General features: G+C 41.2%; 1 protein-coding gene across 3 annotated transcripts in view; it reads left to right on the forward strand.

Moving 5' to 3' along the window:
• The window catches only part of COL15A1 (collagen type XV alpha 1 chain), a 275709-nt gene that overhangs the window by 140295 nt on the left and 109904 nt on the right, over positions 1-25510 (forward strand). For all 3 annotated transcript variants that reach the window (XM_075921580.1, XM_075921581.1, XM_075921579.1), the window contains 4 exons: positions 1071-1139; positions 6427-6489; positions 12771-12890; positions 24465-24527. In XM_075921580.1, the coding sequence (XP_075777695.1) occupies positions 1071-1139; positions 6427-6489; positions 12771-12890; positions 24465-24527 (315 nt within the window). The remainder of the gene's footprint in view (positions 1-1070; positions 1140-6426; positions 6490-12770; positions 12891-24464; positions 24528-25510) is intronic.

A 25510-nucleotide genomic window follows, 5' to 3' on the forward strand; every position in this document is an offset into this window, starting at 1 on the left:
TATTTCACATCACTCCATCAGTATTTTGGGTGCACAAATCCATCTAATGTGCAGACACCAGGGAAAGGCAAATGCATCTCACCTGCAGTCACATACAAGGTATATGTGAGATGTCTATTGCTGACATACATGGAGAGCTAATATTTGGCTTGTGTACTTCAAGTATTGTTCACATTTAAATTGATTGTATTAATTATTCAATTATTACAACATGGTGCTTTTCAAACACCAATAAAGACACATTCCTTTTCCCCAGAGAGTTCATAATCCAAGGGCCAAACCCTGCTCAATTCTGTGAAATATGAGGCAGCAATGGAGAAGCAGGGGGAAATATATGATCAAAAGCCTTTTAATTTATTACTGAAAGCTGTGAAGAAGTGGAGTCAGTGGAAGGATGGGAGTTCTGGTCCGATTGCAGCAGGTCCGGAACAGGATCTTAGCAGCTGTACTATGAATGGACCTTTGGGAAGGGTGAAGTGGCTGTTAGAAAGGCCAGATAGGAGCAGGTTGTAGGAGTCGGGGGGAAATGACAAGACCATTGTACTTTTCCCACCAGCTGTGTGGGCAATGGGGAAAAGTACATTAGACAGTAGTTTTGGAACGGATGTGGAGGGGAGTTGTAATGTTAAGAAGGGAGGTGTCTCCCTTTTTTCATATTATTTGCATAAATAATGCAGTTTATGCAAAAGTTTATGCTAACCCCTTGTCTCACAATTGGCACTGCTAGTACAATTGCAAAATTGTTTGAGAAGCTAGAGATGGAAAAGACCTTGCACAATATTGTTTCTCTGCCAATGTAGGGTTATTTCCTAGAATACATTTCCCAGTGCTTTGTTCATTCTTAGTAGTTTTATTTTATCCTAATGATCATTTCTCATGGGAATTTATTTCACAAATGAATAAACTTCACATCCCTTTCTAGCATTTAAACAATAGTCTTGTGTTTGTCTTTGTAAAATACAGTTATGCCTAAGGAAGCCAACTAGGGCCTACAAAGCTAGTGCAGTTTCATGAAACATGATAAAACATGGTCTGAAACATTAACTGCTTCATATTTATTCTTCTTGTAGGGTGAACCCGGTGTGGGGCTGCCAGGACTTCCAGGCCCACCTGGCCTATCTGCTCCATTCAGAGGACCTGTGAGTTTCTGAGGGTGTCTGACAGTTAGCTTTGCTTGTCTTATCCTTTTGTAGAGCGAGGTAAAACTTAACGAGGAGGTGCAGCGCAGTCTGAGGAAATAATCTTATAGCCAATACATATAAAAGCACAAAAAGAGCACATGCAATAAAGCAAACACACATTTATACATGATTGACTTAGGCCTGTATCCCAATCAGCACATACCCATTGAGTGGCCTAAATTGGAAGTGGGCAAATGTGTGCACATTCTTTTGCAAAAAAAAAAAACCCATTTCTAAAAGTCTGAGCCAAAAATATCAATGAGATTTCTCAGAAAAAACCTGTATTAGACACTAGAAAATCTGAATTACTCATTTCCTTCCCTTCCCTAACACAGGGGTGGTTTGACAGTCCTTTGTACTTGCTGTTAAATACAAAAGTTTATGTTAATATGATGGTGATGTTTTCTTTTTCAACATTCAGGAATGAGGAAGTGTAAAAAAGTGATCCAGATTGGGGTCCCATTTGTTCACATGGTTCTCCTGTTGGTCTCACACAGAGAGTCATGCATGTGCTGACAAAGAGAGAATTGGGCCCAAGGCTTTCATTATGCTGGCAAATGGTTTCACTCAGACATAATCCAGTTGTGATTCCCCTTGAGGTCAATGGTAGTTGTGTGTTTACAAGCTATCATGTATGTTAAGATAAAACTGGGCCCACTGTGTGTTAAAAAGTTGTGTTTAACAATATAATTTGTGAAATACGTTATGAGAACCTTCTCTTTTGGATTGCCTGACCCAGGCCCTCAGCTGTGGCTAAAAAGCATAGAGTGCAACTCAGGCAGTGGTCACAAAAGGGGCATCAAGCTTTCTTTGTGCTCAGCTGACCTTGTTCCTGCTGAGTACAAACTCATTTCCCTGGCATGAGACTGAGAAGCTCAAGAGTTACTCCAATAGATCCCAGCTGGCAACAGCCCCAAGGGACTGCTGATGCTACTGGCGATCACTGGGACATAGGGAAGTCCTAGGCCCCTCCTTTCCCCCCAGATTGGCCTCAGCAAATGGGGTGCCATATATGTGCTATTTTGGCTCTTCATCTTGAGAGGATTGTCCCTTGATCTTCATATTGCCTGCTATAATATCTTCCTGGCCGTTTTATGCTGGGGTCCAGTACAGAGAGGCTGGAGTGGACCCAGAATCTGCTCCTCTGACTTCTGGGCATTTAAATAGTAAGCCCCATTATATTAATGACAGCATTTATATCAGACACACAAGCTGGGTGAGGTAATATCTTTAATTGGACCAACTTCTGTTCATGAGAGGGACAAGCTTTTAAGCCTGGTCTGAGAAATGTACGCAGTGTCACAGCTAAATACAAGGTGAAACAGACGCCTTAGAAAAGAGAACCAGAAGAATTCTTCTGCCAGCTCTGCCTGAAAGAATTCTTTCACAACAATGATGATGATACCACACACAATTACCCTGTTCCCACTGCTAGTCAGAGGAGCAAAGAATAATCTGACTGGACACCCTACAGTGACTGAGACCACACTCTTACGTTAATTGCTTCAGGAAAAAATGGACTGTGAAATCCGTAACAAGCATATTATTCTCTCCACTGCTGAGAAGGCAGCTCTACAGTCTCTGAAATCTAACCACCAGATGAGATCAGCAGACAACGGGGGTAATTTCATAGTCCTCAACTGTGATGACCACATTAAAAAGGCCAACCAACAACTCTGACACTACCTATGGCAAAGTACTCAAATAAGACCCCGTACAACGATGTATCCAATAATTTAAGGACATCATCAGATCCTCCCCCAAACAACTTCAGACACTACAACCTGATCCCACAAAAAAACAACCCAGGCACCTTCTACATAATTCCCAAGATACACAAGCATAGGTACCCTGGGAGAGACCCATCTTACCTGACTACAGCACTCTAACTGAAGAAATACCTGGACTTGTAGCAGCCATCCTTAAACCACTTCACACAATAGGCCCATTTCCTACAGGGCACAACCCACTTCCCCCAGAAACTCTGCAGCTTTAGCACTCTTCCTCATAACAAAATCTTTGTCACCATAGACATCACCTCCTTATACCCCAACACCTCTCACAATGAGAGCATTACTGCCTGCCCCAAATATCTACAAGACAATGGACAAACCTCAGATATCCACTCCATATACATCATCAAACTCCTCCATTTCATCCAGACCCCTAATGATTTTACATTCAACAAACACTTTGGCTGTGTCTAGACTGGCAAGTTTTTCTGCAAAAGCAGAAAACTTCCGGAAAAACTTGCCAGCTGTCTACACTGGCCGCTTGAATTTCTGCAAGAACACTGACTTCCTACTGTCTGAAATCAGTGCTTCTTGCGGAAATACTATGCTGCTCCCATTCGGGCAAAAGTCCTTTTGTGGAAAGCTTTTGCGCAAAAAGGCCAGTGTAGACAGCTCAGATTTGTTTTGCGCAAAAAAGCCCCGATCGCGAAAATGGTGATCGGGTCTTTTTTGAGGAAAAGCGCGTCTAGATTGGCATGGACGCTTTTCCGCAAAAAGTGCTTTTGCGGAAAAGCGTCTGTGCCAATCTAGATGATCTTTTCCGCAAGTGCTTTTCACGGAAAATTTTCCGTGAAAAGCATTTGCGGAAAATCATGCCAGTCTAGACATAGCCTTTGTTCAAGCCACTGGAATAATCATAAACCCTCTCTTCTGGCCTTAAAACACCACCTAACCTCTCCAAACTTATTATCAGAAGCAAGCTTCCCACAGACCAGGACACACAAACTCATTGGCACCAGTTCCTGCCAGAACAACAGATGCAAAACCTGCAGACATACCTCTATTGCTATAATGATCAACACTCCCCCACAGCACACCCTTCAAGACCCCGGATCCTACAGATGCCCAGCACAAGATGTGGTGTACTTCATCCACTGCACTAAATGCCCTGATCACAACTGTGTGTGTGAAACCAATCACTATGCTCTTGAATGACCCTTGCACAGAGCAATAAGACACATATCATATCACTTATAGTTGTGCACTTCACAAAGCGATCACTTTATATCTGACCTCTCAGCCCTCATCCTCAAAGGAAACTTGCATATGAGATGACCAGATGTCCTGATTTTACAGACTGTCCCAATATTTGGGGCTTTGTCTTATATATTTCCTGTTACCTTCTACCCCAGATCAATTTTTCACACTTGCTATCTGGTCATCCTACCTGCATTAAAACTAATCTGAATAGTGACACTGGATTGATAGCTTATTACAACAATTTATAACCCACTAACACCCTCTTATTCCCCCCCTCCCTTTATTTTTCTCTGTATGACTGGAGTAGTGTTACCTGGCAACTTCACCTTGAATGGTCCCTTTAAATATGTCTTAACTACTTATTCTGAATAATATGTTCCACTTTGTATTTAGTTGTGGCACTATCAGTACATTTCCCAGACTTGAAGAAGAGCTCTGTGTAACTTTCTCTCTCACCAATAGAAATTGATTCCAATAAAAATATAACCTTTCCCAGCTTGTCTCTCTAATATCTTTCAACCAACTCAACCAACAGCAACACAGCATATGAAAATTAATATATAATTTATTTTAATAAATGATTAAAGCTTAGCTCTCTACTGATTTCAATATGCACTTCCCATTTTACTTCTAAATATTGAAACTGCTCATTGCTGAAGTACATCAAGCACTTAAGCTGGATGTATCATGACTTAGAGGCAATCACTGTAGGTGTTTCAGCAGCCAGGTCTTGTAGGAAAGAAGGGAATATAAAAAAGGGAAAAATGACTTTTTGAAGTGAGCTAGCTGCTCTCAGTAGAGACTGAGCCTCAATAGAAACTCCGAGTGGCTAGCTCATCACAAGAAGTAACTTCCCCCTTTTGGTATTCTCACCTTCTTATCAATTGTTATTAGCCTAATTGAATTAGTCTTGTTAGCACTGGTCCTCCACCTAGTAATGTAACATTCTCATCTTTACATGTGTGTGTATATATCCCTGCCACACTGAAGATTCCACTTCATGCATCTGATAAAGTGGGTTCCAGCCTACAAAAAACTTATCTCCTCATAAAGTTGTTAATCTTTAAGCTGCCACAGGACTCCTTATAGTTTGTTTTAGCAAAACCAAACATGGCTACCCCTCTAAAATGCTAAAACTTCATCTTCATGAGACCATGCATAGAAAATTTCTTTTGGGAGGAAAAAAAGATTCTTTCAGGAAGTTTTGATCTTCAAAAAATATAGGGTTATAATAATCTTCCATATGGCTTCCACCATCAGTGTCCTGGATGAAAGCTGAAGGAGTTTGGATTCCCATATTTATCACTAAAAATGCACAGATCAGAACAGAGCAGTCTCTTCACCAAACATATCATGACTCAGTCTCCAGATGTTTTTTTAAATAAATGGCAATGAAAATAATTTTGTTTTTAATTTCTCTTGACAAAAATACATCTGCAGCTCCCCACTGAATTCTACATCCTATGCCTTCTGAATCATAGGGCGGTTTTCAGGTATCTAAAAGGGTGTCACAAGGAGGAGGAAGAAAAATTGTTCTTCCTGTCCTCTGAGGATAGAACAAGAAGCAATGGGCTTAAACTGCAGCACGGGAGGTTTAGGTTGGAAAAAGTTCCTAACTGTTAGGGTGGTTAAACACTGGAATAAATTGCTTAGGGAGGTTGTGGAATCTCCATCTCTGGAGCTATTTAAGAGTAGGTTAGATAAATGTCTATCAAGGATGGTCTAGACAGTACTGGGTCCTGCCATGAGGGCAGAGGACTAGACTCAATGACTTCTCGAGGTCCCTTCCAGTCCTAGTATTCTATGATTCTATGATAGGGCCTTTGCAGGAAGTTAATAACTAATTGCTGTAGATGTATATTGGAAGAGACCCAAGTGTGACAGGTATATTGAGAAATTAAAAATTGAATGTCAATATTTATTGCATCATAGCTACAATGGTTTTACCAAAGAGTGTAAATTCCGGGCATCTGCACTAGAGCGGCATTTGTCAGTGAATACAAAACTGAATAACTAATACAGTTAATTGGTATGAAACTCATCCAAAGCATCTCGTTAAAATGATGTTGGAGCATTTCGACATATAAAATATCAATGAGAGCTTAAGAATATATTTTTTCATGGTCAGCTTTCTGCTACTGACATGCCAACCATAATGAGATTAACAATGAAACACAAATAGTATTTGTATCTGTCAGTCTTCCATCTCTTCATTAGAAACAACATTTTTAAATGAATTCTCTTGACTTCAGAGTAGACTGGAACCTGAAGGATCTGGGTCGGGTGACCTTGACAGAGACAATGAGATTTTAAGAGTAAGTATGTACTATGTGTTGCTAATGTTGTACAGTAAACAGTTTTATCTTTTATCAGTTTTTAAAATTAGCATAACATTTGAATAATTATGAATCAATGATGGTATGGTTACACAATGCAAAACATGTTTTTATTTATATAGCATCTTTACCACAAAACATCACAAAAAGCTTTGCAAGGAAAATTTATTTGATCCAGAGAGTAAAGTCCGCAATTCCTAGCCAATAGGAGTGGTAGGAAGTGGTATAGACTGGGACACCACTTCCCGCAGCTCCCATTCGCTGGGGACATCATCTGAGGCCAACGGGAGCTGCGATCACCAGTATCTGTGGAGGCACAGGTAAATATAGCAGTCGTGGCCTGCCAGGCGCTAACCCTGATCGACTGGATCCGGCCTGTGGGCCAGTATTTGCCTGAACTTACTTTCCAGTCAGATTTTAAAAGAAAAAGTGAATTGAAAGTTTTGTTGGAGGCAAAAGAGAAGTACAGAACAATAGGGTAGCATAAGTAAAAATACAGCTGCCGTTAGCATTCTCCCACAATTGTGGAGCATTTGGGAAGAGGACAGAGGAGTCTCAGGTGGCAGGAGTGTCATTGTGGTGAAGTGGGATACAAAGCTGTGAGTATGAGACAGGTGAAGTAGGGTGAAGAAATCCTGGAGAAGTTTCTATTTGTTTTTAAGGAAAAACCTTTTTTAAAATCTGATTCTGAGATTAGTAGAAGCCAGTGAAATTGAGAGGATGGGATTGTTCATTGCTTGCTTCAGCTTTGGGCATCTGTTCCATTAATATGGTGTAGAACTATAGGGATCTCTGTTAATTCTCACTAATTCCATCCATCAGCTTTGTCCTCTCTGTGTTCAGCTTGAATTCATGCCCTGGCAAAGGCCAGGACTTGTGCTGTGCTTTTATTAAATCAAAACTGGAGAGCTTTCTAAAACACACATTGTGGCCTTGCTATACGGACTACTGAAACATTGACTGTGCTTTGCAGGAGGCTAGACTAGATGATCATAATGGTTCCTTTATGAACCAGGGCAACTGCTTCAAGCCACCAGCCTTGCAAAATAGAAAGCAGTTAAGAACTGAACCAGCGGTGAACAGAGGACAGACAAACAGAGGGAGTTTGCTTGAGAGCTTGTCTGGGGAGCTCCCACAAAGCATTTCTGCCTTTCAGGCTTCTGTGAGCAGTAAATACAACATCTGATGAGGCTTCTAGAAGGAAGACAGTACGGATAGTAAGCAATCCACTGTTGTAACCTGCAAAGGATGTGCTACATTTGTCTTTCTTCCAGAGGACAGAAGTGACTGCATCTGTACAAAGTGCAAGCTGGTTTCCATTTTGGAAGAGAAGGTTAAAGAACTAGAGGCCCAAGTATCTAACCTGTGTTACATTAGAGACAATGAAGAATTTCTGGATAGAAGCCAACATTTGGTACTGCAGGCACAGCAGGCTGAAGAATCCGAGAGGGCAATGTAGAACGGTGAAGAAAATTGGCAGCATGTGATCTCCAGAAGAAGAAGAAAGAGGAGAACTCATGTACCCCCCCAGTGCAGATAGAGGTAAGAAACCATTTTCAGGCTCTCTGAACATGTGCTATGGCAGGGAATGGTTTAGAAGAGTTATCTGAGGAAAGGATTCAGAATGAGACCCCATCGACCAGAAGGCCTGGGATGCATTGTGCTAGCGGTGGGGGTTCCACAACCATCACTCCGAAGAAGAGGAGATGAGTGGCGAAGGTCAGGAACTTCCTCATAAGGGGGATGAAGTCATCCATCTGCAATCCAGACCAGGGAACTTGAGAAGTGTTCTGCTTACCTGGAGCTAGTATTTAGGATGTGACAGAGTGTCTGTCAAGACTGAGCAAGCCATCAGACCTCTACCTCTTCCTACATCTGCATGTGGGCACCAGTGACACTGCCAAGAATGATTCTGATCTGGTCACTGCAGAGATGGCTCTGGGAAGAAGGATAAGGAGTCTGAGGCGCAAGTCGTATTCTTGTCCATCTTCTCTGTTAAGAAAACAGCACAGGTGGGACCATTGAATTGTGGAGGTAAATGTGTGGTTGCACAGGTGGTGTCAGAGAGAGGGCTTGGGATTCTTTGACCATGAGAAATTTTTCCAGGAAGAAGGACTCCTAGGAAGAGAAGTGATCTACCTAATGAAGAGAGGGTAAAGCATCTTCACAAGCAGACTGGCTAACCTAGTAAGAGGGACTTTAAACTGGGGTCTGTGGGGAACGGTGACCTAAACCCTTTGGCAAGTGGGGAAGTGGGATAACAGAAAGAAACACAAAGAGGAGAGTGCAACGGGGAGGCCTTCTGATTCATATTGAGAAGGTAGGGCAATCAGCTGGTTGTCTTAGGTGCCTGTATATGAATGCAATAAGCCTAGGAAACAAACAGACAAGTCAACTCCCTGACTGGTGTATTGAGCGGCACAGTATGGGGAAGAGGTGGACAGCCTTCAGTGTGAAAGAACAGGTTAAGGACCATTCAGAAAAGCTGAAGATCCACAAGTCCATGAGGCTGGATCTAATGCCTCCGAGGGTGCTGAGTGGGTTGGTTGATGTGATTGCAGAGCCATTGGTCATTACCTTTTGAACATTTATGGTGATTGTGGGAGGTCCCAGGCAATTGGAAAAAGGCAAATATAATGCCCATCTTTTAAAAAGAGAAGGAGAATCCAAGCAACTACAGACTGGTCAGTCTTACCTCAGTCCCTGGAAAAATCATGGCACGACTCCTCAAGAAATCCATTTTGAAGCACTTGGCGAAGAGGAAGGTGATCAGGAACAGTCAATAAGGATTTACCAAGGGCAAGTCATTCCTGACCAACCTACTTACTTTCTGAGATGACCTAACTGGCTCTGTGGAAATGGGGAAAGTAGTGGACATGATATACCTTGACGTTAGCAAAGCTTTTGATAATGTCTCTCGCTATATTCTTGCCAACAAATAAAAGAAGTATGGCTTGGATAAATGGACAATAAGGTGGATAAAAAGCTGCTAGATCATTGGGCTCAATAAGTAGTGATCAATGGTTTGATATCTAGTTGGTAGCCAAAATCAAGCAGGGTTTATCCTGAAGCTGGTTTTGTTCAACATCTTCATTAATGACCTGAATGATTGGAGAATTGTACTGTCAGCAAGTTTGTGGATTACACTAAGGTGGAGGAAGAGGTGGATATGCTGGAAGGTAGGAATAGGTTCCAATGTGAGCTAGATAAATTGAAGGTTTGATCCAAAAATAATCTGATATGGTTCAACAAGCGTAAGTTCACAGAAGTCAGAAGAATCCCATACATTACTACAGGCTAGGGACTGACTGGCTAAGTGGCAGTTGGGGATTACAGTAGATGAGAAGCTGGAGATGAGACAACAGTGTGCCCTTGTTGCCAAGAAGGCTAACAGCATATTGGGCTGCATTAGTAGGAACACTGCCAGAAGATTGAGGTCAGTGATTATTCCCCTCTGTTAGGCCCTGGTGAGGCCACATCTGCAGAATTGCCTCCAGTTTTTGGGGGCCCCACTACAGAAAAGAGGTGGACAAATTGGAGAATGTGCAATAAAGGGTAAGAGAAATTATTATGCTCATATGACTTATGAGGAGAGGCTGATGGAATTGGGCTTATTTAGTTTGCATAAGAGAAGAGTGAGGAGGGGGAGGGATTGATAGCAGCCTTCAACTATCTAAAAGGAGGTTCCAAAGAGGATAGAGCTAAGCTCTTTTTCAGTGGTGGCAGATGACAGAGCAAGGAGGAATGGTCTCACGTTGCAGTGGGGGAGGTCTAGGCTGGATATTAGGAAAAACTATTTTGCTAGGAGTGTGTTGAAGCACTGGAATGGGTTATCTAGGGAGGAGTTGTAATTTTCATCCTTAGGGGTTTTTTAAGGCCAGGTTTGAAAAAGTCTTGGGTGGGATGATTTAGTTGGGCTTGGTCCTGCTTTGAGCAGAGAGTCAGACTAGAGGACGTCTTGAGGTCTCTTCTAGCCCTAATCTTCCATGATTCCTTCTGGACATCAGATCATTACATTCATCACCTGTTCTGTTCATTCCCTCTGAAGCACCTGGCACTGGCCACTGTTGGAAGACAGAATACTGGAATAGATGCACTTTTGGCTTGACTGAGTATGGCTTTCCTTATGACTTAAAAATCAATTAATCATACTTTCTCATTATTAAATTAATCAAGGGCTGATGCCCTATTTATAATTAAAATGTTCCTTTTTGACTGATGTTTCTGACATGACTGCCATTAGATGGAATTCATTTTGTGTAACCCAAGTCTCTATTGACTTATCTTAGGGATTTGTGTATCGCTTAAGGGGTTTTTTACCCTTGTACTTTGCAGGGGTTTGTGTGTGTAAATTTCTTCAGATGTATTGTGTTATAGTGACAAAGAACTAGGTTAAGAATCAGGAAGTGTTCATACCTAGAGGCCTGCATGCGCACACAATTTGTATCTGCATCCACATCTATATCAGCAAAAATGAGCTGCAGATAGCTGCATCCACAACTGCAGATGCGGATACCTGTGAATATAAAGCAGATATCTTTGGATTTGCAGGGCTCTATCCATTCTATTCCTTTGACCTGCTGTCTCTTTACCTCTTAGTCCTTTTGTATTTCTCCCTACGTGTCTCAATTGTTTGTTTAGATTATACGTTTCTCCTCAGGGCAGAGACTATTTTACTATGAGTTGTTATAGCACATAGCACAATGGGATGCCTGCCTAGGGATGAATCATCATCTTTAACTGAAACTTTCACTTTGCTGTCAAGGGAAAAGTTTGGAATTTTCCTTGACCCTGAGCTAAATCTTTCCTCCTTCATCTCTAGACAATCAGCCAAATCTAGCCTTACTTTGTTCCTGCTGAAATTCTGAATAACAAAATACTGTAATGGTAATCCTAAAAAACTACCATCTCCAAGCTTTACTTGGTATATGATATTGCACATAAATGAGCTTAATGCCCAGATAATCAGCCAGAAACTCAGTAAGTGTTTGTGTGTGAGGGGGATTTGCAAAGAAAGAGCTGGTAGTCAAATGGTCAGAGGTGAACAAGCCTTAATACAAAGGTATTGTATTGGTCATTGTAGCCAGCCAGAAAGAGAACCTACTCCACACTGTTGGGATGGGCTGTCACCTGAAATGAAATGTTCTGTTTTCAAATCTTTCTAAGACTGACTTCAGGAAGTCCAGACTGCCACAGGAAGCTTGGTCATATAGTATAGCCCCTGTCCTGCAGCATCCTCACTGATGGTCTTAACCATTTCATTATGCTCTCCTAGGACTCAATATTGTGAGGTGCTAAGTAACTTATCCTCAGTCCAGTGTCCCTTCAATGAGACTCTTCATGTGCATACAGTTAAACATGCAATCATGTTTTTCTGCTTTGAGACTAAAGTGGTCAACACCTTGCAGGTTTAAGTGCATAATTTTCAAAATCTCCATGATCTTTCTCGGTTAATATACGAGATCAGTAATAAAAGGGAAAGTGTTAATGATTCACTTCTATGTAAGAGAGATGCATTTTCAAATTCATCTTTCTTATGTATGAATATATTTTACACAGTTTAATGTCTTCATGCTATCAAGGCTAGGTCTTTGGGACAGGGACCACCTCTTGTGTTTGTACAGTGCCTAGCACAAAGGATTTAACATGTACTTGACTAGGGCTCCTTGGTGCTATGGATAATACTACTAGTTGTAATAGTCCTACACCTTCTGAAATTAATAGCATATGTCTCCTTGGCTTCTATCCAGTGTTCCCTGTAAGCTGACTATTTGGGAAGCTGCTCAGAGGAGATTCAAATTTTGCCCAGCTGATTAGCAAAGAACATCGGCACATGCCTTATTCTGCAGATGAATGGAAAAAATTAGAGGAAACATCGCTTCTATCTAACCTAATTGCTTATGTATAAAGATCACATTGATCACTGGAGTGTCCCTGGGTGTCATTCACAAAGTAAATACAGCAAATTTTCATTTTTAACTTATCTTCCTTTGCTGCCATTTAAAGGTGATGACAGAGGTAAACCTCCCAGATCAAGGGAAGAATGAAGTCCTGTGACCCCCAGGGAGAGTGGGGGAATCAATGGGAGCAGGACTGATCTTAATGAAAAAAGGGAAGTGTTTACCCAAGTTCAATAGTATAGAGTTTTATGGATTCTATTTAAGAATGTTGGTTCTCTTCAAGAATGTTGCATGGACCGGGCCAAGGTGGGGATGAAAATGAACAAGAATGTTTTCTAAGAGAATTTCTGATTTCTCCAGGGTCTCCCTGGGCCACCGGGCCCTCCAGGATTACCAGGTGCTCCAGGAAAACCTGGTTCAAATGCAGAACCCCCTGGATCACCAGGGAAAGATGGACCTTCTGGTGAACCTGGCCCTCCAGTGAGTATCATGACTAGTCATTAGTGCTATACCTCAGTGCAATTTGCAACACAGCTGTGGAAGTTTTGCATGTTTCTTAGGCCTGGTCTATGCTAGACCCAGAAGGTCAGCTTTATGTATAAAAGTCCAGCTGTGCAAATAAAGTAGCTAGAGTTGACTTACCGTAAGCCGAGCTTGGCACAATCCACACAGCGGGAGGTTGAAGGAAGCAAATGCTCTCATCAACTTCTCTTATTCCATGTGGCGCTGTCTGGGATTGTCTTCAGCATTTGATTTAGCAAATCCTCACTAGACTCTCTAAGTTCAATGCCAGAAGACCGATCACCAGTGCAGCAAGTGGAGGTGTAGCCTTAGAACGCTGAGTGTTGTTGCTATTTTAGAATGAGCAATGGTAGAAGAGCCCAAGATTTGATGGAATTCGCAATTTTGTGCCAGGTTCTTTAAAAAGGCAAAAAAGCCAAAGGACCATATTCTCTGGAACAATTTGCTGCATTGATTCATTCCAAAGAAGTGCAAAAGCAACGAAAGAATATAGGTGAATGTGGACCAGGCTGATGAAAAATGAAGGATGGTTTTACTGAAGTTTAATGGGATTGGCCTTCCTTGACACTTTCAAGAAAATAAAGCTGAGAAGCAGTTACATAATTCAAAATGAATTTATAACTTAAAGCTACCATAGGACTTTTATCTCATTGGGCTTTCTCCCTTCTTTTGTGTCTTACCCAGAGATGAAAATTTACCCTTTACACCTAGGGTACGTCTACATTGGCATGATCTTGCACAAATACTCTTTAATGCAAGAGTTCTTGCGTTAAAGTATTTGCGCAAGAGAGCGTCTACACTGGCATGTGCCTTTGTACAAGAGCATCCGTACCAGTGTAGACGCTCTCTTGTGCAAGAAAGCTCCAATGGCCATTTTAGCCATCAGGCTTTCTTGCGCAAGAAATTCATGTTGTCTGTCTACACTGGCCTCTTGCACAAGAAGAGTTGCACAAGAGGAATTATTCCTGAGCGGGAGCATCATAGATCTTGCGCAAGAAGAACTGATTTCACACATTAGAACATCAGTGTTCTTGCACAAGAACTCCCCGCCAGTGTAGACAAGCAGCATGTTTTTGCGCAAAATCATGCCTATGTAGATACAGCCCTAAGAAACACTTAAAGTGCGATCCTACTTTAAAAGGTGACAGTAACAAAAAGTGTCATGATGTTGTATATTTATTGTTACTGCATGTTAAATATGCTCAGGTAACAAGAAAAACAGTAACTAGTAATTCTGTAACTACTAGCTTGTTATGGAATCTGAGAGTCAAGCTGGGTTCTTCTCTTCTCGCACATCACCACTGGCAACAGAAGTTCTGACACCCAAATATGGCCTACTGCAAGCCCTCTGTCTTCAAATTATTCTCTGTGACTCCATTGCTTTCAGTGGATTTGCTCAGTTGTAACTGGTGCTTTGTATTTAAAAACAAACTTTTCTCTCTGTCTTACTTGTGTGGGTTCTTCAGGGATAACATGAGTAAACTAGGGTCAGCAGACATGATTCTGATTACATCATGTAAGAAAGTAATTATTGAATGTAACCACTTTGTAGAGTAGAGTAGAAGGAGACTTTGAAAGGTCCAGTCCTGCTCCTGAACTGAAGCACAATTAGCCCACTAAAAAACTGGTGCCCACATTAGCTTGTTTTTTCATCATTTTCTCAAGTAATGACAATTATACTTGGAATGACTTAATGAATCAGAACATACAGATTCCCCGTGAAACGAGGTTTACAGGATCAGTCAGCAAAGGCTTCCCCAGGTGACAGATCCGCATCTAGACTGCCGCGCTGTACCAGATCAGCTGATCGTTGACACAGCGTGGTGGACATGTTTATTTTAATGAAGCAGGGATTATTTAAATCCCCACTTCTTTGACTATGCCGGGTAAACTAATTTACATGGCTCCGTTGACGGAGCCATGTAGTCTAGACATACCCAGTGTGAGCTTTGGGCCATTTTGTAACACAACCCCAACCACCAGCCTTGGGTTCAGCAAAGGACCCAAGAACATCAGTGGCAACGCACTCCATTAGTGCCCCCCACAAGATACTGTCACAAAGGGAATCTCCCAGTTTTAAAGGGAGCTCTTTGTAATGTGTCACATTTCTTGTTCCAGAATTCCACATTCTGCCTGTATTTTTTACCCAATAAAATTTCTCCTTTAGGTTGAGTAAGGTTTTTGCAAACCCAAAATGTCCAGTAGTTTTAAAATCATGGCATACATTGAAAAACAGACCAACTGGCATCTGGATCCATCACCTGCTGATTTCTCCACTCTTCTATACGATATTTCTTCTAAACTCCAAGTTTCCCACTGTGACCAGAAAGCCTTTAGTGTGGTAGAACACCATCAAAAGGACTTCACCCCACAGTGGCTGTGAATACAAATTGATTTTCCAGTAACACACTGTCCTGATATCAAGATCCTCACTTAGGGAAGCTTTTATTTGTTCTGGGGTCCTTTCCTACAACCCTATCCTCAATGTTCCAGTTGATGAAACAGGAGCATGGGCACGTCTGTGAATTAGAGGAAGTGAGCCACTCCCATTACTTTGAGCAACTACCAGTAATTCTTTGCTCTTCTCTTTGGGGCAGGGTTTATAGTTTGCCTCCCAAGAGAGCTATCTAGCGGCTGGTAAAATTATATCAGCATTACCATAAGTATGACCAGGCTTTGTGCGATTGCAAAATCATAGCACTGCAGTTTCTCCAACCATCTGGCAAGCTGTCTCTTGGGATTCTCGAATTTAAAGAGCCATTGCAGGGAAACATGATCTGTCCTGATCTCAAAGTTCCTCCCATATAAATACCAGTGAAAATGTTCTACTTCTAGAAGTTCCTTTCAAGTGATACAATAATTTCTCTCAGGAGAACTTAGACTTTTGCTGTAATAAGCAACCACCCTCTCAAATCTGTGGTGTTCTTGTGTCTGTACTAAGCCCAGATCATAAGTGCTAGTATTTGTGACCAGTATGAAAGGAGTTTTGAAAAAAAATTTAGAGCAAGGGAGGAACAGACATCAGAACTTTATTTGACTCCTATATATCACTCTGATAATCATTGAAATGTTTTCCGTTTCTCACAACCTATGCAAAATCACAAATAAACCTCCTGAGCCTTATAAAACTCTGCACATATGTGAGTGTCTAGACAGTAGGCCAGCTCTGTTCAGCCTCCGCTTTTTTTTAGTCAGTGGAAATTCCCTCCTCACTACTTGTGAGCCCAAGGTAGGTTATCTCTTTTTGAAACAACTCAGACTTCTTTGGATTCAGTTTCAAGTTGGGTGCCTTCAGCTTATCACCATACTAGACCCGTAACAGCACCAAGGCTGTCATCTATTTGTGGTAACGAATAAGAACCTTTTAATATGACTTCATTTAATATTATATAGTCTACACAGAATCTGGTATTGCCATGATGCTATTGGGAAACCTACTCTGGTAGGTATGGCACTTACACAAACAGGAACACATCTAGCTGTGTAACATGAATCATCTCCTTGCCATTCATGAACAATCAATAAGGAGGCTCTAGCCAATTTTCCCCAGCTTCCCATTCTTGCACCCCAGAATGGTGCCATTTTGCACTGGTCAGCAGCCTAGCCAGTGTAAGTCCAGTATCTAGTCTGCTCTTCCCTTAGTGTGGAGAGGACATGCACCAGCCTTTGCAGTCTGAGTTGAGATTTCCCAAGCACTTAATCTAAAACACCCAGTGTTAAGTAAACTATACAACAGATTTATTTAACTACAGAAAGACAAATTTTAAGTGATTATAAGTAGTGAGCATACAGATCGAAGTTGGTTACTGTCGAAGCAAAAACACGCTCCTCTCTGTTTAGGCGGCTAACAACTGATTTGCTTTATTGATCAGTAAAGCAAAGTGAGCCAAACGTGGTCCCAGCAAAGTCGGGCCCAGTAAAGCTGCTAATACAATCAATCCTAGTATCTTTATACCCTTAACCAAACAGTCTGACGTCAGGGCATCCAATTACAGAAATCCTCAATTAAATTTGGAAAAACAAAACCTTATCAACAAGATGGCGGACAGGTATGAGGGAGTACATCTCCTGTCCCAACCAGCCCAATTAACACATACCAATAGCCCATCCTGTAGGCCTCTTCTCACAGGGTGTCAGAAAGTTCACTCTGGTCTACGTGCTTGACAATGGAACCTCGTATGCTAGCCTTCCCCCTGGTTTCTGCTGTGCCTGCAGTGGGATAGTTCCTTCTCCTCCTGGACCTTCTGGAGCCCTTTGACATGACCCTGTCTTTTTTAACTGGAATAAAGGGGCTAGAGTGGGGAAGGAGTGAGGATCTCACCCAGAGTTTATCTTACTCTTGGCCTAGATTAGGCCAGCCATGGAATAGACAGTGGGTTTTACTACAGCATCACTGCCATCCCCCACCATTCAAAAACTGAGTCAGCCTCTCCCCCGCCCTCCAAATCATTCAACTGTCTGAAAAGGCATGAGATTTTAAATAAAATGTGTCTACTCTGGCATTTAATCCTGTTGTGTGTTATGTCGGTCACATTCTTGCGCTTTTCTCTACAACCACACTGGCAAAAAGCTTTTCTAAAGAAAGCTAAGATTCTTACCTAATCATGAGAATCCAGGAGCTGGAGCCTGAAGAAACACCGAGTATCATAAAACTTGCAATAAAAATGTTAGGAGTCAATAACATTGTTATAGGACCTTAATGATCCTATTCTTTAAATACTTATTATGGGGCATAGACCTATTGCCATGATTGGTCCAGTTGAGAAATTCTTAAGTGCTACACTGAGGGTGTGTCTAAACTACAGGGTTTTCTCAAAAAAAGTGGCCTTTTTTTGAAAAAACTTCCCTTGCATCTAGACTGCTGCCACGTTCTTTCGAAATTAAATTGAAAGAACGCGGTGGTATTTTTGACCGCGGTAAACTTCATTTTATGAGGAAGAATGCCTTTTTTTGAAAGTGCTCTTTTGAAAAAAGGCATTCTTGAATGCAAACAGGGCTTTTTCGAAAGAGAGCATCCAGACTGCCTGGTGGCTCTCTTTTGAAAAAACGGCTCACTTTTTCGAAAGAAGTGGTTGTAGTCCAGATGTAGCCTGAGTAGAGAGAGTTTAAAGTAGCAAGCCTTAAGGAGTTAAGCATGTGCTTAACAGTATGCACTCTGGCACTTTAAGCCTATGTATAAGATTCAGGACTGGTGCCTAGAAACATAACTATGCAAAGGGATTTTTTTAACTACTTGGACTACTTTAGTATTTTTTTCCCTCATTCTTATATTCTACCAGCCTTTGAACAGATTTAAATTTTATTTGAAATGCTTTTATGAAGACAAAGCTGAGCTATTTATAGCTCTGTAGCTGTGTCATTGCCACTTCACTGACATGAATTCAAAATATTGCTTCTTCTCAATGCTTGAAATTAAAGCACTTGTTATAGGAGTTTTGTACTAGGAATCATCACAAAGGTTCCTTTGGCATTGTTTTGCAGAACAAAATATACAAAGAGAGAAGGCAGAGATTCCTGTCCATTTTTTTTAAATACTGTCAAGTGGCTTTGTCAAGGTGAAACATTCTATTTGTGAATGTATTGTGAAATTATAATGATTCTGCTTGAGTCTGGGATCTCTTTAGCACGGCTAAAAAAATTGTAAAACCTCATTTTGTTATCTATTCTGTAGGTGTCATTTTATTATTTAGATGTAATTTTTTTAAAGATTAAGCAATTCATTAAGGTAGTCTTCCATTATAAGGTCAACCAGGAGGAGAGGGAGAGAGGAGAGGAACAGCCACAAAAAAGAGAAATAATAATTTTTGACCAATAAGAAATTCAGCCATGGTACTACAAATGAGCTACAGTGAACAAAATGCACAGCAGCTACATTTCATAAAACATTATCAAGAAACTTATATAATCTGGAAAAAAAGAAATTTTGGAAAGAGGAAAATCATTAGAATATTTCAAGTGGTTTGGCCTCATAGTCTGTTAACTGATATTTTGAACAAAACATTGTCTAATACCACACCCAAAAAGGCCAGGCCTTCTGAGGAGTATAACTGTAAATCTGAAGAGTTTCACTAGCAAATCTTGTCAAGACAATCTGTTACCTTAGTCTATTCTTTGCTGCATTTGCATATTGCTGTTGCAATTTTTGCTTTGCAATGCTTTTGTATGCTCAAGAATGAATGCAGCAAATTCTGGAGGTACAAAACTTCTGAACTTTTTTGAAATTTCTGAAATATTTTTCTCACTAAGTGGTACATAGTTGTTGACACATTCTTGCACTGTAGCAAGAATCAAAGATTACTAGATATTGTGGGACTTTCTTTATAGAAGAAAGGCAGATTTAGGCATAGACCATTTCAATTCATGATAATGTAAACCCAGTCCTGCATGATGCTGAGTGCTTCCTGAGATTCTAAGTCTATGTCTACACTATATCATTTACAGCAGTGCAGTTGCACTGATGCAATTGCGGCACTGGAGTGCATCTGGTGAAGATGCTCTAAGTTGACAGGAAAGAGCCCTGGAATGCAATTTCAGTGGAAGTTTTTTCAGGTCGGATACTGTTGAGACTATAAGCCACCGCCCATTTTGCAGACTTGTCTTGCATGCTAATTCTACTTGTTAAATTCCATTTCAAGTGGCCTCTCTGAGTCAACTTGATACTGTAGCAGATGTTGCAGTATAATCAGAGGATTCTGCATAACCAGGCCTCTCTCCCACAGCTATTTCCTGTGAGTCAGGTTTCTGCCATAGCTCTGACATAATTTTGAGAAGTTGCCACTCGAGTCCACCGCAAAGCTATGCTCTTTAGCTTCCAGTCTCTTTCCCCCTCTCCTTTTCACTGCCTTTGCACCAGAACCACATTGGTTCTGATTCAATCAGAACCCTCTGCAGCAATACACAGGAATCAGGATATGGCCCTACAATAAAAAACAAAACATTGTAATCCTTATTACTGACAAGCAAGTTACTTAACGGTGATATTTTGAACAAAACATTGTCTATCACCACATCCAAAGAGATCAGGCCAGATGAGTATAACTTCAAGTCCAAAGAGTTTCACTAGCAAATCTTGGCAAATGTTGCCTTAGTCCATTAATTGCTGCATTTGCATATTGCTGTTGCATGTTTTGCTTTGGAAAGCACTTTGAAATACTTTTGTATGTTCATATTGATTTTCAGTGTCTTGAGTATTGCTGTTGTCCATCTAAGGAAGGTGAAGTAAAAACAAATTCACCCTGATGTGAAGATTAAAAGAAAATGAAGGAATATATATTCTTTACATTCATATTTTGACTTTAAAATTAACTTTTTGCCTTTTTAATAGTCAAATTTCATTAGCTTTGGTATTAAACTGCCTTGTTACTATACAGTACAAAAAGAAAACCAGATACCACAATAAACAATGTATACTTCCATTTGGATGAGCCTTTGAATAATATTGAACCAGGAGGTTCTATGGGAGGCCCACGAGACATTTTGTTTACTGTTACCCACGCAAAAGGTTGCCAGATTCTCTTGGTTTTCGGTCCGCATAGTTTTTTTTTCCTACTGGCATTACAAAAGTGACATGCACATAAAGCAAGGGCATGTGAAGTGAGGTGCCTGCTGATTGCACACAACATTATGAGGCCCGTGTGCTCGCTCTGCCTCCAATCAAAACGCTGCTACGGTTCAGTCAGCACACCCTGCAAATTCTAGGTATGCAAGCACAGTTAATAAAGCTACCCTATCCCAGGACACCGTCTTTGTCATGACAATCTTGTGGCCCACTAAAATGAAGGAGGCCACTCAAGTGACCCACTCGGTGGCCTTGGTTGCCCTTCAGTGCCTTAGTCTATTAATTAGAAAGCAGAAATAAGTCAAATGAGTCTCCTCCTAATAAAGTAAGTTTGCAGAGGACTTCTGCATGTGAAAAACAGACCATAACACCATCTGCTGTAAGAAGTGTCCAACTGTTAATGGTACATGCAGTACTGCTTTATGGCTGCTGTGAAGACGGAACATTGCAATAGCTCCAGCCCTGTCAAAGTACATAACTTCACTCACTTTGAATCATCAAATGACTTTCAAAGAAACTAGTCAGAGTGTAAAGTTAAGCATAAACCTTTGGAGATTTCAAGGCCAATCATCTCAATCTGTAAGACCCTTACTCTTGTGAGTAATCCCATTACCACCAATGACTAAAAGGGCAAGGCCTATTCATATGACCAAGGGTGTCGCCATTTGATCTAGCACACACTGAAATCATTGTCAACTCTCCGTTTATGGCACAGGATGCCTGAACTTCTGAGGCAATGAGCACTGTCCGCACCCATTGAAGCCCTTGAAGTGCAACCACCTCAGAATACTAGGCTCTGTGCAGTCACTAATATAGATCCAATTACATTAGCACTATGGGCTCAGAACCCTTCCATTTAAGCTACACAGTCATCTGATGGCTCTGTGCATGTGGTGTTCCAATTGTTTTGAGACAACTGCCTAATTGTGGAGACATACTGAGCTGAATAGCTTTGTCTAAGCATGTATCTTGCTTATGTTAATAGACTTTAGTTTCTTCTAAAATCAAGGAATTTTAAGACCTTGTAGAGAAATTGATTTTACTAAAATTTTGCAGATTTCATGACTCAGTGTTTCTCGAAGTGGTTGCCAGCCCGCGGTGGGAAAGTTGCTAGTGGGCTCTCACTGCATTGTTTACCAAATGGGTCCATAGCCAAGGAGCCTCGTGGCTCCCATTGGCTCCAGTTCACCGTTTCCAGCCCAGGAGAGCTGGGAAGCTCTGTGGCAATAGATCCTTTAGGTGATCTAAGATGCACCCGCTTGCTAGAGGTTTTCCCAAAGTGGACCCGCAGCCCTCTTTGAGAAACACTGTCATGACTCTTTGATATGCTGTGTAAATCTAAGGGTCAATGATAGAACGAATCCTCTTTTAGAATAAAAATAATTAATAATAAAAATCCCTAACTCTATGATTAGGCTGTTAAAATGAGCATGTTAAAGGAGCTCTGGGCCTGATTCTCTGCTTCCAAATGGATTTCCATACCAATGTAATTCCCCTGGTTTTAGTGCAGCTATTCCAAAGTTACACTGATATAAATAAGAGGAAAATCAGGAGTGGCCCTCTGTAATTTATATGTTTAAGTAAGTTGCTCTCCTACCCCTGCAGCTATTTCAGGATTATGCTTGCATTCAGCGAGGCACTAAAGCACATGTATAACATAAACATGTAAGTAGTCTCGACTCCAGTGGGATTACTCATCTGTTTAAAGTTAAGGTCATGCTTAAGTACCTGAATCAAGGACTCAGTTATTTAACAGCTTTCTTATTGGAAACAAGTCTTAAAAATGTTTGGATCAAAACTATCTTTAGTAAGAGGAAATATCATTTTTACTAACTGCTTTAAAATGCATCAATTTTTAATCGCGTTATACAATTTTGCTTCTTTTTTAAATGTACATGAAGTTAAAATAGCATCTTACCATTGCATCTTATGTCAGCATTCATATGGTTACCTTTCTTTAAAAATAAGTTTTGAGTGCAATTTTGTAACGAAATGATGCAGAAGAATTTAAATGTAAAGTAATAGCATACTGGAGATTACTTAAAAGCTTCAAAGCACATGTGCCACCGTAAGACAATAACTTCAGATCATTGTACACTGCATGAGTAATAATTATACTCATGAATAAATAATTGCAATTTTAATGCTAGTCTAACGCTTTCAGCCAAAATATTCACTGTACAATATAAAATAGGCCTACACCATCATGAAAATAATTCTGATTTTGTTAGTGTTAAAAATTTATACCATATCAATGACAGTGGGTCCTGAAGGTAAAAATGGAAAGTGAAGAGGGATGTGTGGTAAATATGAGGCCAGGGGTGACTATCCTAAAAAGCGCCAGACAAATGTAATAACTTTGGGGGTGCATTGCCTCATTCATTTAATGGCCCAGTGTTACATTTGGAAAACATCTGTCACATTCCACAATCTGAATTCTCTATACAGGCTGCCGCTTGAAATGCTACTCCCCTGAGTGGGTCCTCATTTGGTGAGTGACTATAGCAGGCTCATCAATCTCTAGGTGAGGCCCAGCCACCACTAAATTGAGAGCCACCCTGATTGTGAGCACTGGAGACAGTCTCCTGCCCTGTGTTCTTCTGCCCAGCCCAACGGTGGCCTTCAGCAGCCATAAAGAGGAATTATAGGGAAATTCCTGCTCCCTTCCTGCAGCCCTGGGCTTGAACACCCTATAAAGAGAATCTCTGGGGAATTTAGCTACCAAACACTTAACAAGTCTCTATGAGCAGGTTCCTAGTGAAACATTTCAAAGGCTGATAAATTGGGCTAAATTTGGGGACGTTTTAATGGGGCTGGCAAAAGGCACATCCTTGGCACAACTCACTTGCCAAATTTCAAGTGCCTGCTCAACACTTGAAACCATCAGTATCAAAGGCACTGTTCTGGGCTGCCCATACTATGTTACATTTTTGTGAAGATCTAGAAGATAGAGGAGGAAGTAGAATTTCCTGTTTGGGAAAGGTCTCATCATGATCTGAGCACAAAGCAGGGGCCTGACAAGTCTCGTGTTCCAGTCTGCCTAGCTTTTAATTCTTTCCCTCTACCTCTAGCTCCCCCTACAGCTCTTTGTGTGTGTGTGTGTGTGAGAGAGAGAGAGAGAGAGAGAGAGAGTGGTTTTCCTTCAACATTCTGTTCTTGGGTCTGTTTCTTTTTAACTTTAATATATTACTTTTTCTTCCCTCACTCTCTTTGTTTTATTCTTCCTTCCACCCTACCCTTTCCCATTCCTTATTCTGCTCTCTCTTCTGTGCTTGCCAATGTCTAGATTTTCTTTCCCTTTTACACTGTGTGGCTGAATTTCCTCCTTTTTTCTGTTTTCTTTTGTTGTCTTTTATTTCTCCTTTTCTTTTCCTACAGTTCCTCCTGTCTCTCCAGTCCCATTCACAAGGGCCAGGCTCACCGACAGGTGGGGAGGCAAAGAAGGCAACTGCCCCAGGATCCAGCAATTCAAAAGGGCCCAGGGCTCCAGCTGCTGCCACTGCTACCATAGTAGCAGCAGTCAGAGACCCAGGTCCTTTAATTTGCCTCTGGAGCGCCATGCACTGCACTCTGGGAGGCTCTGGGGGCTGGCTATCCCCAACCCCACCCTTTCTCCGTGTATTTCTGCCCCTTCCGGGAGCACAGAGTGGTCTCCCTTCTCTGCTTGTCCAGGGGCCTGGAAGTTCTGTTATCCCCTGATAAGGGCCCACAAATTCCCTTCCCCATTCTTCCTTTCTTTCTCCAAGTACCCCCTCTCAGGTTCACTTAATGTCTGTGGGAGCCCACTTCTTAGAGTTACTCTGCAGTAGCATAAAGACCAACACTACATGAATAAAAACTCAGAAATACAACTCATTGGAGTCGGGTTACTAGGGCTTGTTTATTTTTAAGCAGTCAGAGTTCAAATAAATTTCTTTGACTGTGGTGTTTTCTTTGCAATTGGGACAGATGCTTATGCTTACTATCATTTGCAGGGGCCCCAAGGACCTCCTGGGCTGGATGGAATGGTGGGTCCTCCAGGAAAGAAAGGAGAAAAAGTAAGTTAAGAATCTAAGGGCCCAGTTCAGCATAACATTTTAGTTATTTCTGAGTGGCAGCAGTCCATGAATAGTTTGCTGAATTCAGCTCCTAAGGCTTGTTAAACATCTCACAGGGCCATTTGCACAACTTTATAATGTCATGTGGTGTCCAGTCCTGGTTTTTCTCAATAGATAATGTGCAAAATATGTGAACAATTCCATGTAATTCATCCATAAAAAGGCAGAATAATAGTTGTGTTTATGTAAGTAAAGTCTATGGGAGAATGAAACTCATCCCGCCATCCCAGACTGGCATATAGTTGCCTCACAGCTCCCTGCTGCAGTCCTTCCACTGCATTTTTATGGGTTGGGGCCACCGGAACCACTTAACTTTGAATTCTATAGTCTTTTCTCTTTTTCACCTTTTGCCCTGCTTATGTGAGGGCAGGTGTAAACCTCCTGTATTGTCCTCAGTGTTGTCTACATTTGCAATTGGTCCTGAGTTTTGGAGTATATAGTGTTTTCTTAAAGCTGACGTTCCCAGGGTCAACAGATTGCATAAGAATCTCTGTTTTTATGGCAAACGAATAAATGTCTGCCCTTACTGTTGCAGAGAAAATTTGGAAAATGGGACAGAAGTGCACAGTAAGGGTTCACAAACAGATGGCAAAGAAAAGAACACCAATATTTTCTTTTTAAAAAATCTCATGATTTTTTTAGCCAGTCTCATGATTTTGTTGAGGCTGATTCATGAGTTTTGTATGTTCAGGTTTGGCAATACTGTGGTGTACATGGAGCGCTATGGGCCACTGTGTGGAGATACCAGTGACTCTCACACACAACGCCGAGATGGACCAGAGAGAGTTCAAATAAGTTCCTTGTTCCAGAGCTCAGAGCTTATTCTTGTGTCCTTTGTAGTCAATGGAAAAGTTCCCATGACTGGTTACAGAAAATTAAATTAACCTGCATATCGGGTTGTAGAGTAAAAGTCTGTAGGCAAG

This window comes from Pelodiscus sinensis, chromosome 2 (assembly GCF_049634645.1).
Source record: "Pelodiscus sinensis isolate JC-2024 chromosome 2, ASM4963464v1, whole genome shotgun sequence".
Lineage (NCBI taxonomy): Eukaryota > Metazoa > Chordata > Testudines > Trionychidae > Pelodiscus > Pelodiscus sinensis.